The sequence below is a fragment of the Danio aesculapii genome, chromosome 14 (genome assembly GCF_903798145.1).
Source record: "Danio aesculapii chromosome 14, fDanAes4.1, whole genome shotgun sequence".
In the NCBI taxonomy this organism is placed as follows: Eukaryota; Metazoa; Chordata; class Actinopteri; order Cypriniformes; family Danionidae; genus Danio; species Danio aesculapii.
Window position 1 is genome coordinate 937,420 of NC_079448.1, and position 11,931 is coordinate 949,350.

An 11,931-nucleotide genomic window follows, 5' to 3' on the forward strand; every position below is an offset into this window, starting at 1 on the left:
ACAATGAGATTGTATTAGTTCATGTTAGTGCATTTATTATTGTAAAGTGTGACCAATACATGTATATAATACACACACACACACATACAGGGCTTGAACAATGAAACTGAAACTCTGGCAAATTCAGTGTTGGAGGTTTGATGGCTATATGTGATCCTCCTAATGGCCAGTCCTCATTGATAGCACGCTCCACCAGTAAGAGCAGAGTGTGAAGGTTTCATTAGAGTAACATCACGGTTTTGATTCAAATATTGCAATGCACACAACATTACGGAAGAGGACAGTGTGATTGAGTGTTGGTGTGTGCATCTGTGATAAAGACAGCAAGTCTTTGTGATAATCAAGTGCCGTGGTGTCCAGGAGACACAGTAAATTAGCCATGATAAATGTGCATCCCAACTCTCCTGTTTCTAGCAAAACTGTTGGTCTGGAGATCCACAGGGTCATTATACATGGCCGGCTGCTTTTGCTAAATCTTTGGTCACTCATGCCAGTGCCAAAAATCTTGGGTTCCACATCCTGGAGAGTTACGGTGTGGAGAAGCCCCAAAGAAATGTATCACCCAGAGTGCTGATACCCAGAGTGAGGCATGAGGGGGGATCAGTGATGGGTTGGGCTGCAATATCATTGCATTCCCTAGACCCAATACTAGTGCTAGATGGGCGCATCACTGCCAAGGGCTACAGACCCATTCTAGAGAACCATATTGACCCAATGGGTCAAACATTGCAATGCACCTATACACAAAGCAAGACTGCTCACAGAGTGGTTAGATGAACACGAAAGTGAAGTTGAACATCTCGCATGGCCTGCACAGCACCCAGATCTGAATATTATTGAGCACTTTGGGTTGTTCTGGAGAAGCGAGTCAAGAAATGTTTTCCTCAAGCAGCATCATGCAGAGACCTGGACACTATTCTGAAGAACAGCTCAGAATCCCTCTTACCACTGTGCAGACCTGCTATCTGTTATTCCCAAAAACAACTGATGTTGTATTGGCTGCAAAAGGAGAACTTACACCAGGGGTGCCCAAACTTCGTCCTGGAGGGCCGGTGTCCTGCTGAGTTTAGCTCCAGCTTGCTTCAACACACCTGCCTGTAAGTGTCTAGTACAGGGGTGCCCAAACTCAGTCCTGGAGGGCCGGTGTCCTGCTGAGTTTAGCTCCAACTTGCTTCAACACACCTGCCTGTAAGTGTCTAGTACAGGGGTGCCCAAACTCGGTCCTGGAGGGCCGGTGTCCTGCATATTTTAGTTCCAACCCCAATAAAACACACCTGAACTTAGCTAATTGAGCTCCTTTTAGGTTTACTAAAACTTCCAGGCTAGTGTGTTGAAGCAAGTTGGAGCTAATCTAAGCAGGACACCGGCCCTCCAGGACAGAGTTTGGATACCCCTGGTCTAGTGTATCTAGTGTGAGCTTGATTATCTGGTTTAGGTGTGTTTGATTAGTGTTGGAGCTAAACTCTTCAGAACACCGGCCCTTCAGGACTGTTTGGACACCTCTGCCCTACACCAATCTAATAAATTATTGTAGTCTGCATCCAGCCCTTTCAGTTTCATTGTCCAACCTCTGTATGTTATGACTATAAAAACGTTTATTTTGGATGCGATTAATCTTTGCCCAGAGCAATTTTTTTATTATTTTGTGTGTGTCGAATGTAGTAACAGCAGTCCCATACCAGTCATCTACCTCATCTCCCTTCATATATATTTGTTTGTTTCTGCAGCTGATACAGCAGTGCGGGAGGTGTTTGAGGAGACGGGTGTGCGCTCAGAGTTCCAGTCTCTCCTCAGCCTCCGGCAGCAGCACACACACCCAGGAGCATTCGGGATGTCCGACATGTACCTGATCTGCAGGCTGCAGCCGCTCTCACACCGCATACACATCTGCACGCACGAGTGTCTGCGCTGCGATTGGCTGGATCTGAGAGAGCTGGCGGAGACCAGCGAAACCACACCCATCACAAGCCGCATCGCCAAACTGCTGCTGTACGGCCTGGAGAACGGCTTCCAGCATATAGACCTGCACATGGAGGAGCTGCCAGCGGTCTATTCCGGATTATTCTACCAGCTCTATCACAGACCCATGCCCGACGACAGGAAACAGTACTCTAAAGGTGCCATTTTAAAGGTCCCATGACATTAAAATACATTATTTTAGTAGTTATTATCAGTATGTTAGGTTTAATGATATCTATAAGCTAGTGTCTCCAAAACTGTGACAAAATTAGCATTTATAAAATTTAAACCTGATAAAAACATCCATAGTTTGCAGTTTGTCTCTTCCGATCCTAAATGGATCAATGTTTTTTTGTCGTTGACTCATACTTATCAAATTTTCTGACCAATCAGACGCTGTCTAGTGTCTGGTATGCACCGCCCCCTTCTCCTCATTGGCTTTTCATTTGATATGCTTGAGCTCAAACACTCTTAACACTCACCATACGCTATTGGCTGTTTTTTTAAGGGGAGGGACTACTCTATGCCCCGCCCTCTCTTCATGTTTAAGTTGAGATTACATCAAACATCCAATAAAAAAGCAGATTTCACAGCTTCACAGGACCTTTAAAATAGGGCAGCACGATATATATATATATCGGAAAATGATTGCAATAATAATAAATGTATAATATTAGAATATAATTTTATGTATAATATAATTTAATCTTATAATATAAGTATAATCTTATGTGCCAAACATTTGAGTGAAGTCTAGAAGGGATACAGCTATGGAGACTCACCAATATAGCATCATATTTGTGATATTGTACAACAATAATTCATATTTTACATTACTGTGATGGTTGGGATAGGAGTAGATGTTAATAAAAATACAATTTAATGGGTAATTTAATAAATAATATGAATAATACTCTATTTAATGACTGTTTTACATTACTGTGAGGGTTGGGATAGGAGAAGATGTTAATAAAAATACAATTTAATAGGTAATTTAATAAATAATATGAATAATACTCTATTTAATGACTGTTTTACATTACTGTGAGGGTTGGGATAGGAGTAGATGTTAATAAAAATACAATTTAATAGGTAATTTAATAAATAATATGAATAATACTCTATTTAATGACTGTTTTACATTACTGTGAGGGTTGGGATAGGAGTAGATGTTAATAAAAATACAATTTAATAGGTAATTTAATAAATAATATGAATAATACTCTATTTAATGACTGTTTTACATTACTGTGAGGGTTAAGATAGGAGTAGATGTTAATAAAAATACAATTTAATAGGTAATTTAATAAATAATATGAATAATACTCTATTTAATGACTGTTTTACATTACTGGGAGGGTTAAGATAGGAGTAGATGTTAATAAAAATACAATTTAATGGGTAATTTAATAAATAATATGAATAATACTCTATTTAATGACTGTTTTACATTACTGTGAGGGTTGGGATAGGAGTAGATGTTAATAAAAATACAATTTAATAGGTAATTTAATAAATAATATGAATAATACTCTATTTAATGACTGTTTTACATTACTGTGAGGGTTGGGATAGGAGTAGATGTTAATAAAAATACAATTTAATAGGTAATTTAATAAATAATATGAATAATACTCTATTTAATGACTCTTTTACATTACTGTGAGGGTTGGGATAGGAGTAGATGTTAATAAAAATACAATTTAATAGGTAATTTAATAAATAATATGAATAATACTCTATTTAATGACTCTTTTACATTACTGTGAGGGTTGGGATAGGAGTAGATGTTAATAAAAATACAATTTAATAGGTAATTTAATAAATAATATGAATAATACTCTATTTAATGACTCTTTTACATTACTGTGAGGGTTGGGTTTAACCTGTTTTGAAGAGCTGATGAAATTTTCTGTGTTGAACCTCAAAACACACTCAAGAGAGTGTGATAAATACACACTAATCAGGTTCTGATATGCTCCTAAAACAAACCTAAGAGCAGCAGATTTCTCAGAGATACCTCGATAAAACACGACTGTTACCTTATCTGAAACGATGCTATTTTCCTCAATCAACATGTGGTATGAAAAATAGAATAAAGTTCTGTGTAAAACATTCATGCTGTGCACTGAATCCCTTCATTAAAGCAAAACCCTGTGTGTTTAAAGCCCTTTTGACCTCTAAAATACAGTATAGAAAGCCTTTACGTGAAGATGAACCTCTGAAGAGCAGCATTAAATAACTCACATTTTGTGGCCGCACAAGCATTCCTCACAGTCAGACGTATATCTGTGAAACTGCCCGCGCTTCAGGGAATACACTGGAGGAGTGAAGTGTTTTGGAAAGTTGGATGTGAGATCATATCGGTGGGATTTGGGGCCGATTTGGCTCCAGATTGTCCAAAGCATCTGCAGATATTTCAGATTTCTCCAAGATGACCGAACATGAGCAAATAAACCCGCCGGCTGTGCTCTCCAATGTGTGTGTTGAGCTCCTGTGACATATTTTCCAGGCAGTGGATGGATGTTGTCTTGTCTCCGATCTCTGATTTGTCCATCAGCATTTAGCCGACATAGGCAGAAATAGGATTGCCTTCTGTCCCGGGCTGGTTTTAGAGCCGCTTTTATACTGGCCGGTCCTCTTCAGAGCCACGTACCAGTCGGGATACTTGCGGGATCTGTATGTGTTGTAGTTGTTGGACTCCAGGCGCTCCAGGAAATAACATTCATCTGTGGTCCTTTTCTGAGACAGAGAGGAAATGTTATCACTAAAATGTACATTTGGTTTGTTTAGCATTAAAGGGTTCCTTTTGTGCTGTTTACACTTTTAGTTTTTCACTTTCTTAATGGAAGTTAAAATTGTCCTTTTGTCCCATATCATGACATTCATGCAATTAAAGTGCATTTTGTCTTTTGGGAACTGATTGGATCATTGTAAGATGGGTGTTGCTAGCCAAATGCAAGAAGATTGATGAATGGATGAAAGCACGGCAGAATTGAGACATGAACTGACACCCTAAAAGATTGATATTCCTTCCCTAATCGACTGATAACCCTGCCCTAAATGGCTAATAGCTCTGCCCTAAATGAGCGATAACCACACCTTAACGACCTAACAGCCCCTTCCTAAATAACTGATAGCACCGCCCTAATTGACTGATAACCCCGCCCTAAATAACAGATAGCCCCACCCTAAGTATCTAATAGGTCCTAAAGAACTAATAGCCCCTCCCTAAATGACTGATAGCCCTGCCCCATATAACCGATAGCCCTGCCTTAAATAACTGATAGCTCGACCCTAAATGAATAATAGCCCCCCTAAATTACTAATAACCCAGCCCAAGATCACTGATAGCTCCGCCCCAAAGTTACAGATAACCCCACCCAAAATAACTGATTGCCCAGCCCTATATAACTAATAGCCATGCCCTTTATTACTGATAACCCCGCCCTAAGTTACTGATAGTCCCACCCCCTAAATGACTGATAACCATAAACTTGATTTCTGATAGCCCTGCCCTAAATAACTTATAGCCCTGCCCTAAATGACTAGTATCTCTGCCCCAAATAACTGATAAGCACACCCTTACTTTCTGATAGCTCCACCCAAAGTATCTGATAGCACTGCTCTAAATTACTAATAGCACTGCCCTAAATAATGGATAGCCCCGCCCTTAATTTCTGATAGCTCGACCCTAAGTGATAGTCCTGCCCTAAATGACTAATAACCATGCCCTAAATAACTGATACCCTGCCCTAAGTTACTGATAGTCCCCCCATAAATGACTGATAACCACAACCTTGATTTCTGATAGCCCCGCCCTAAATGACCAATATCTCTGCCCTAAATGACTGATAACCACGCCCTTAATTTCTGATTGCTCTGCTTTAAATGACAGATAACCACGCCCTTAATTACTAATAGCTCCGCCCTAAATGCCTGAAAACCATGCCCTTAATTACAGATAGTTCCGCCCTAAATGACTGATAACCACGCCCTTAAATTCTGATTGCTCTGCTCTAAATGATTGACAACCACACCCTTAATTACTGATAGCTCCGCCGTAAATGACTGATAACCACGCCCTTAATTACTGATAGCTCTGCCATAAATGACTGATAACCACGCCCTTAATTACTGATTACTCTGCTATAAATGACTGATAACCACACCCTTAATTACTGATAGCTCCGCCCTAAATGACTGATAACCACACCCTTAATTACTGATAGCTCCGCCCTAAATAACTGATAACCACGCCCTTAATTACTGATTACTCTGCTATAAATGACTGATAACCACGCCCTTAATTACTGATAGCTCCACCCTAAATGACTGATAACCACGCCCTTAATTACTGATAGCTCCGCCCTAAATGACTGATAACCACGCCCTTAAATTCTGATTGCTCTGCTCTAAATGGTTGACAACCACACCCTTAATTACTGATAGCTCCGCCGTAAATGACTGATAACCACGCCCTTAATTACTGATAGCTCTGCCATAAATGACTGATAACCACGCCCTTAATTACTGATTACTCTGCTATAAATGACTGATAACCACACCCTTAATTACTGATAGCTCCGCCCTAAATCACTGATAACCACACCCTTAATTACTGATAGCTCCGCCCTAAATAACTGATAACCACGCCCTTAATTACTGATTACTCTGCTATAAATGACTGATAACCACGCCCTTAATTACTGATAGCTCCACCCTAAATGACTGATAACCACGCCCTTAATTACTGATAGCTCCGCCCTAAATGACTGATAACCACGACCTTAATTACTGATAGCTCTGCTATAAATGACTGATAACCACGCCCTTAATTACTGATAGCTCCGCCCTAAATGACTGATAACCACGCCCTTAATTACTGATAGCTCCGCCCTAAATGACTGATAACCACCCCCTAATTACTGATAGCTCCGCCCTAAATGACTGATAACCACGCCCTTAATTACTGATTGCTCTGCTCTAAATGACTGATAACCACGCCCCTAATTACTGATAGCTCTGCCCTAAATGACTGATAACCACGCCCCTAATTACTGATAGCTCTGCCCTAAATGACTGATAACCACGCCCTTAATTACTGATAGCTCCGCCCTAAATGACTGATAACCGCGCCCTTAATTACTGATAGCTCCGCCCTAAATGACTGATAACCACCCCCCTAATTACTGATAGCTCCGCCCTAAATGACTGATAACCACGTCCTTAATTACTGATTGCTCTGCTCTAAATGACTGATAACCACGCCCCTAATTACTAATAGCTCCGCCCTAAATGACTGACAATTAATGACTGTTTTACTGAGCTCCACCTGCGACCCTCACGACAGACACCGTCTCCATGAGCTGAACCTGATGCTGATGTTCCGGCGTGTGTTGCTCATTAAACATGTTAAAGTGTGTGTCCGCTGTTCTCCTTAACATCAGTGTGTTTTACTGGAGGATGAAGCTGTGTTTTCCTGGACGCGGAGGTCTGGAAATCGTCTCCTGACAGGAATGTGGATCTGTTCATAACACTGACCTGTAACCTGACGCCTTTCAGATTCACACAGGATATTAAAGCTGAAGAATGTGAGTGTGTGTGTGTGTGTGTGTGTGTGTGTGTGAGGGAGGCTGAGGGTGTCCGGTGAAGCTTTGACAAGGTGTGTGTTAGACTGAGAGTGTGTGAATAAATGTGCATTCACTGTTGAGCAACACCCTCACATCAATGACTGCATTGTTTCAGGAGCTCAGAGCACTAATGAGCTGTGTGTGGGTGCGTGTGTGTGTGTGTGTGTGTGTGTGTGTGTTTATATATGTGAGAGTGTGTGAATGTGTCTGTCTGTGTGCATGCGTGCTTGCATGAATGCGTCTATGTATGTATGTGTGAATGTATATGTGTGTATGTTTGTTTGTCTTGTGTATGTGTGTGTTTGCATTTGTGTGTGTGTGTGTCTGTGTGCATCTTCACTGTGTGTAAATGATCAACTTTGCAGGATCATCTGCTTTATGAGTGTCTCACCGTCCCGAAGAGTCGTCCGTCTGCGTTCATGGCCAGGAAACGGTTGGTACAGATGCCTTTAATGAGCACTTCACCCACCGCCGTCGCCTGGAGCTGCAGACGAACTGATGGAGAACACACACACATACACACACACACACACACACACACACACCTTCAGTCCAGCACAACAAACACATTGTTGCTGCTAGACTTGCTGTAAACTCAAGTCTATCATTTCAAGCAGTGTGTGACATGTTTATTGTCTTATACATTGGCTTTTTCCTGTAGTTTGTGTAATATATGCATGTTCAGTTCATTTTTATATTTCATTTACTTACATCTGATTTATTACTCCAACATAATCATGCTTAAGGGTTTTTGGGGATAACAGTGATGTCCTCATGACCTGCAGTAACCTGTGATGGGCTACTTCAATGGATTGCATTACCAGCCTCAGAGCTCACACAACTGCTCTGTCAGTTATTCCTTCATTCATTCATTTTCCTTCAGCTTAGTCCCTCATTTATCAGGAGTCGCCACAGTGCAATGAACTGCTAACTATTCCAGCATAATTTTTTACACAGTGGATGCCCTTCCAGCTGCAACCAAACACTGGGAAACATACACTCTTGCATTCACACACATACACTACGGCCAATTTAGTTGATTAGTTCCCCTATAGCGCATGTGTTTGGACTGTGGGGGAAACAGGAGCACCCGGAGGAAACCCACACCAACACCACACCAACACAGGGAGAACATGCAAACTCCACACAGATACACCAGCTGACCCAGCCAGGACTCTATCCAGCGACCTTCTTGCTGTGAGGCCACAGTGCTGACCACTGAGCCACTGGTCACCATCAGTTATTATTATTATTATTTAAAAAACATTATTTAGGAAGTAAATGAATAGCGTTTTTACTTCCAGAACTGAACTTGGCACACTTTAACAATTTTCGCTGTAAAAAATGTGGTTTGTCCAGCACAGAAATGGTGTAAACAATGAACAAACAAATGCATGAAAAAATACTATAGTAATTAATTTATAATAAATACTGCAGTGATTTTAAAATAATATTTATATTATAGTAAAGTGCTTGAATTAATCTGTTGTGGTGATTCTACAGTTGCTATGGTTACACAACCACTATAGCAATTGATCTGTTGTGGTGATTCTACAGTTGCTATGGTTACACAACCACTATAGCAATTGATCTGTTGTGGTGATTCTACAGTTGCTATGGTTACACAACCACTATAGCAATTGATCTGTTGTGGTGATTCTACAGTTGCTATGGTTACACAACCACTATAGCAATTGATCTGTTGTGGTGATTCTACAGTTGCTATGGTTACACAACCACTATAGCAATTGATCTGTTGTGGTGATTATACAGTTGCTATGGTTACACAACCACTATAGCAATTGATCTGTTGTTGTGATTATACAGTTGCTATGGTTACACAACCACTATAGCAATTGATCTGTTGTGGCGATTCTACAGTTACTATGGTAACAACCACTATATTAATTGATCTGTTGTGGCGGTTCTACAGTTGCTATGGTAACACAACCGCTATATTGTTCTGTTGTGGCGATTCTACAGTGGCTATGGCAACACAACCCAACAGTTGCTATGGTAACACAACCACTATAGCAATTGATCTGTTGTGGCAATTCTACAGTTGCTATGGTAACACAACCACTATATCAATTGATCTGTTGTGGCGGTTCTACAGTTGCTATGGCAACACAACCACTATATTAATTGGTCTGGTGTGGTGATTCTACAGTTGCTATGGTAATGCAACAACTACAGTAATATAAACAAATGACTCAATACTGTAGTTTTCTGCAACTATATGTTATACTACAATACACCACAGTTTACTCTTATATAAGTATAATACAGTATTTATTACAGTATATTACATCATTTATTTAAGGGTGGTGTAAATTTACAGTGCAATACACTTTACTATAGTATGGTTAAGTGGTTACTCCAGATTACTACAGTATTTCTTCACATGGGAGTCAGAATAAATGAAGTTTTGAGGGGGCGTGGCTTGTGAAACGTCACTCAGTGGTTGCTCTTAACAACGGGATTTTTTTATCAGTGAGTGCGAAGAGGTGTTTGTTTCAGTTTCTATTTTAACTCACGACCTTCATCTTCTCTTCTTCATCTGAGCCCGACCGAATATGGAAATTATTTACTTTTCATTCAAACACACACACACACACACACACACACACACACACACACACACACACACACACGCACACACACACACACACACACACACAGACCAGACTCTATGAAAGTTTTGAGGAAAAACTCCATGATGTAACACTACAGAATCAAACAGACAGCTCTCTGTGAACTCCTGAACTGCGTGTGTTCGTCAACTGTTCTGAAATAACACACACTTCTGAGTGGAGCTGGAAATCTGACGTCATCACAATAATCATCATTAGGCCCTGATATTCATCTGTGCTCCACAACAGACGCATAAAGAGCCTTTGTGCCGTTATAAACCATCTCCTGCTGCTGTTTTTCCGCAATTAAGTTTGTTTATTCGCACATTCAGACTTTCTCCTTAATAATACAACCTCAGCAAAGTATTACTTTCAAATTCTAAACAGGGAAATCATTATAGCAGCCAGTGACTGTCAAAGTACAGCAGTGTTTACAGTCAATTAAACAGTGCTGATGTTGTTTTGAAGACTTACATGCGATTTCAGACCCAACATTCAAAGCATGATGGTGACGTCAATTAAATTAAGGACACAACTGTTCAAAAATGAAGGCATGTGCGAATATTAACTCCTCTGTACTCACTGTGCGGGTCGCTCTTGTCTCGGGCTCCGTCCACTCGTCCGTCCGCGTTGATCCGCAGGAAGAATCCTCCGTTTTTGCAGTACAGGCGCTTGGGATCCCTGAAGCTGCCCGCGGGAAAGCTGCTGTTTTCGGCGTCCGGAGCGGCCGGGAGTGTGGTGATCCCTCCGGTGGCCATCTCTCGGTCTTTCGGTCTGTCGGTCTCTGCCCCCTCTGCGCCTCTTCCTCCTGCTTTTCCCCCTCTTCTTCTTCTTCTTCCTTCTTTTCCTCTTCTTCCCACTCTGTCGTCTTCCGGCGCTCCGCGGAGCTTCTCATTAAAGTTCAGAGAAACTTAATGAAGATGATGCGTCTCTCTCTCTCTCTCTCTCTCTCTCTCTCTCTCTCTCTCTCTCTCTCTCTCTCTCTCTCTCTCTCTCTCTCTCTCTCTCTCTCTCTCTCTCCCTCTCTCCCTCTGTCTTTCATTATTCCTCACTGGTTTTCTGTAAGCAGGGGCAGACTCAGTGATTTGGGGGTATGGTATGGGGCTCTGTCATTGAAACTCAAAACCCTCTGATATTTATTTCTCTCTGTTGATCAGTTTTTTGTAAATAAACTGCATGTTAAAATCCATTTTAAGTGGAACCTTTATCTTCTTAATGTAAAATTAAATACAACCAAACTCACAAATAAAAACGAGCTCACAAACTAATTAAGTACAGTTAATTAGCCATATTTGTGATTAGATTTTACTATTTGCATGTGCAGTACAGAGGGAACTTTCACTGTTCATAGCGGCCTGTGGTTTTCAAAAGAAGTGTTCAAATCTTAATGCTTATAGATAGATTATACAACATGATAGTAAATTCATGAAAGACCAATACATTAATATATATGATGATAATAATATGATAATAAGCCATAATAATAACAATAATAATTCATTCAATCATTTTCGGCTTAGTCCCTTTATTTATCTGGGATCGCCACAGTGGAATGAACTATCAACTATTCCAGCATATGTTTTACACAGCGGATGCCCTTCCAGCTGCAACCCAGTACTGGGAAACACCCATAAACACTCATTTGCACTAACACTATGGACAATTTAGCTTACCCAATTCACCTGTACTGCATGTCTTTGGACTTG

The 11,931-nt window shown here is 40.6% G+C and overlaps 2 protein-coding genes across 2 annotated transcripts in view; one reads left to right on the forward strand and one right to left on the reverse strand.

The window, feature by feature from the left end:
• Window positions 1-2,140, forward strand: part of nudt6 (nudix (nucleoside diphosphate linked moiety X)-type motif 6) — an 8,444-nt gene extending 6,304 nt beyond the window's left edge. The window contains exon 5 of the mRNA XM_056471944.1: window positions 1,728-2,140. Coding sequence (XP_056327919.1) covers window positions 1,728-2,140 — 413 coding nt within the window. The remainder of the gene's footprint in view (window positions 1-1,727) is intronic.
• Window positions 2,141-4,515: 2,375 nt separating this feature from the next.
• Window positions 4,516-11,094, reverse strand: fgf2 (fibroblast growth factor 2). Its single transcript, XM_056471945.1, has 3 exons — window positions 10,809-11,094; window positions 7,984-8,087; window positions 4,516-4,701 (listed from the first exon to the last, which is right to left on the reverse strand). Exons 1-3 carry the CDS (start codon window positions 10,981-10,983, stop codon window positions 4,516-4,518), a joined length of 465 nt encoding a protein of 154 aa, XP_056327920.1. The 5' UTR covers window positions 10,984-11,094.
• Between the last annotated feature and the right edge of the window lie 837 nt (window positions 11,095-11,931).

Bases quoted from the DNA above. Each gene is read 5' to 3' on its own strand.
- fgf2 (XM_056471945.1), bottom strand. From the start codon at position 10,983: ATGGCCACCGGAGGGATCACCACACTCCCGGCCGCTCCGGACGCCGAA. The intron at 8,088-10,808 runs GTGAGTACAGAG...GTTCTCCATCAG, and splicing joins AGACAAGAGCGACCCGCACA to TTCGTCTGCAGCTCCAGGCG. The intron at 4,702-7,983 runs GTGAGACACTCA...TCTCTGTCTCAG, and splicing joins ACGGACGACTCTTCGGGACG to AAAAGGACCACAGATGAATG.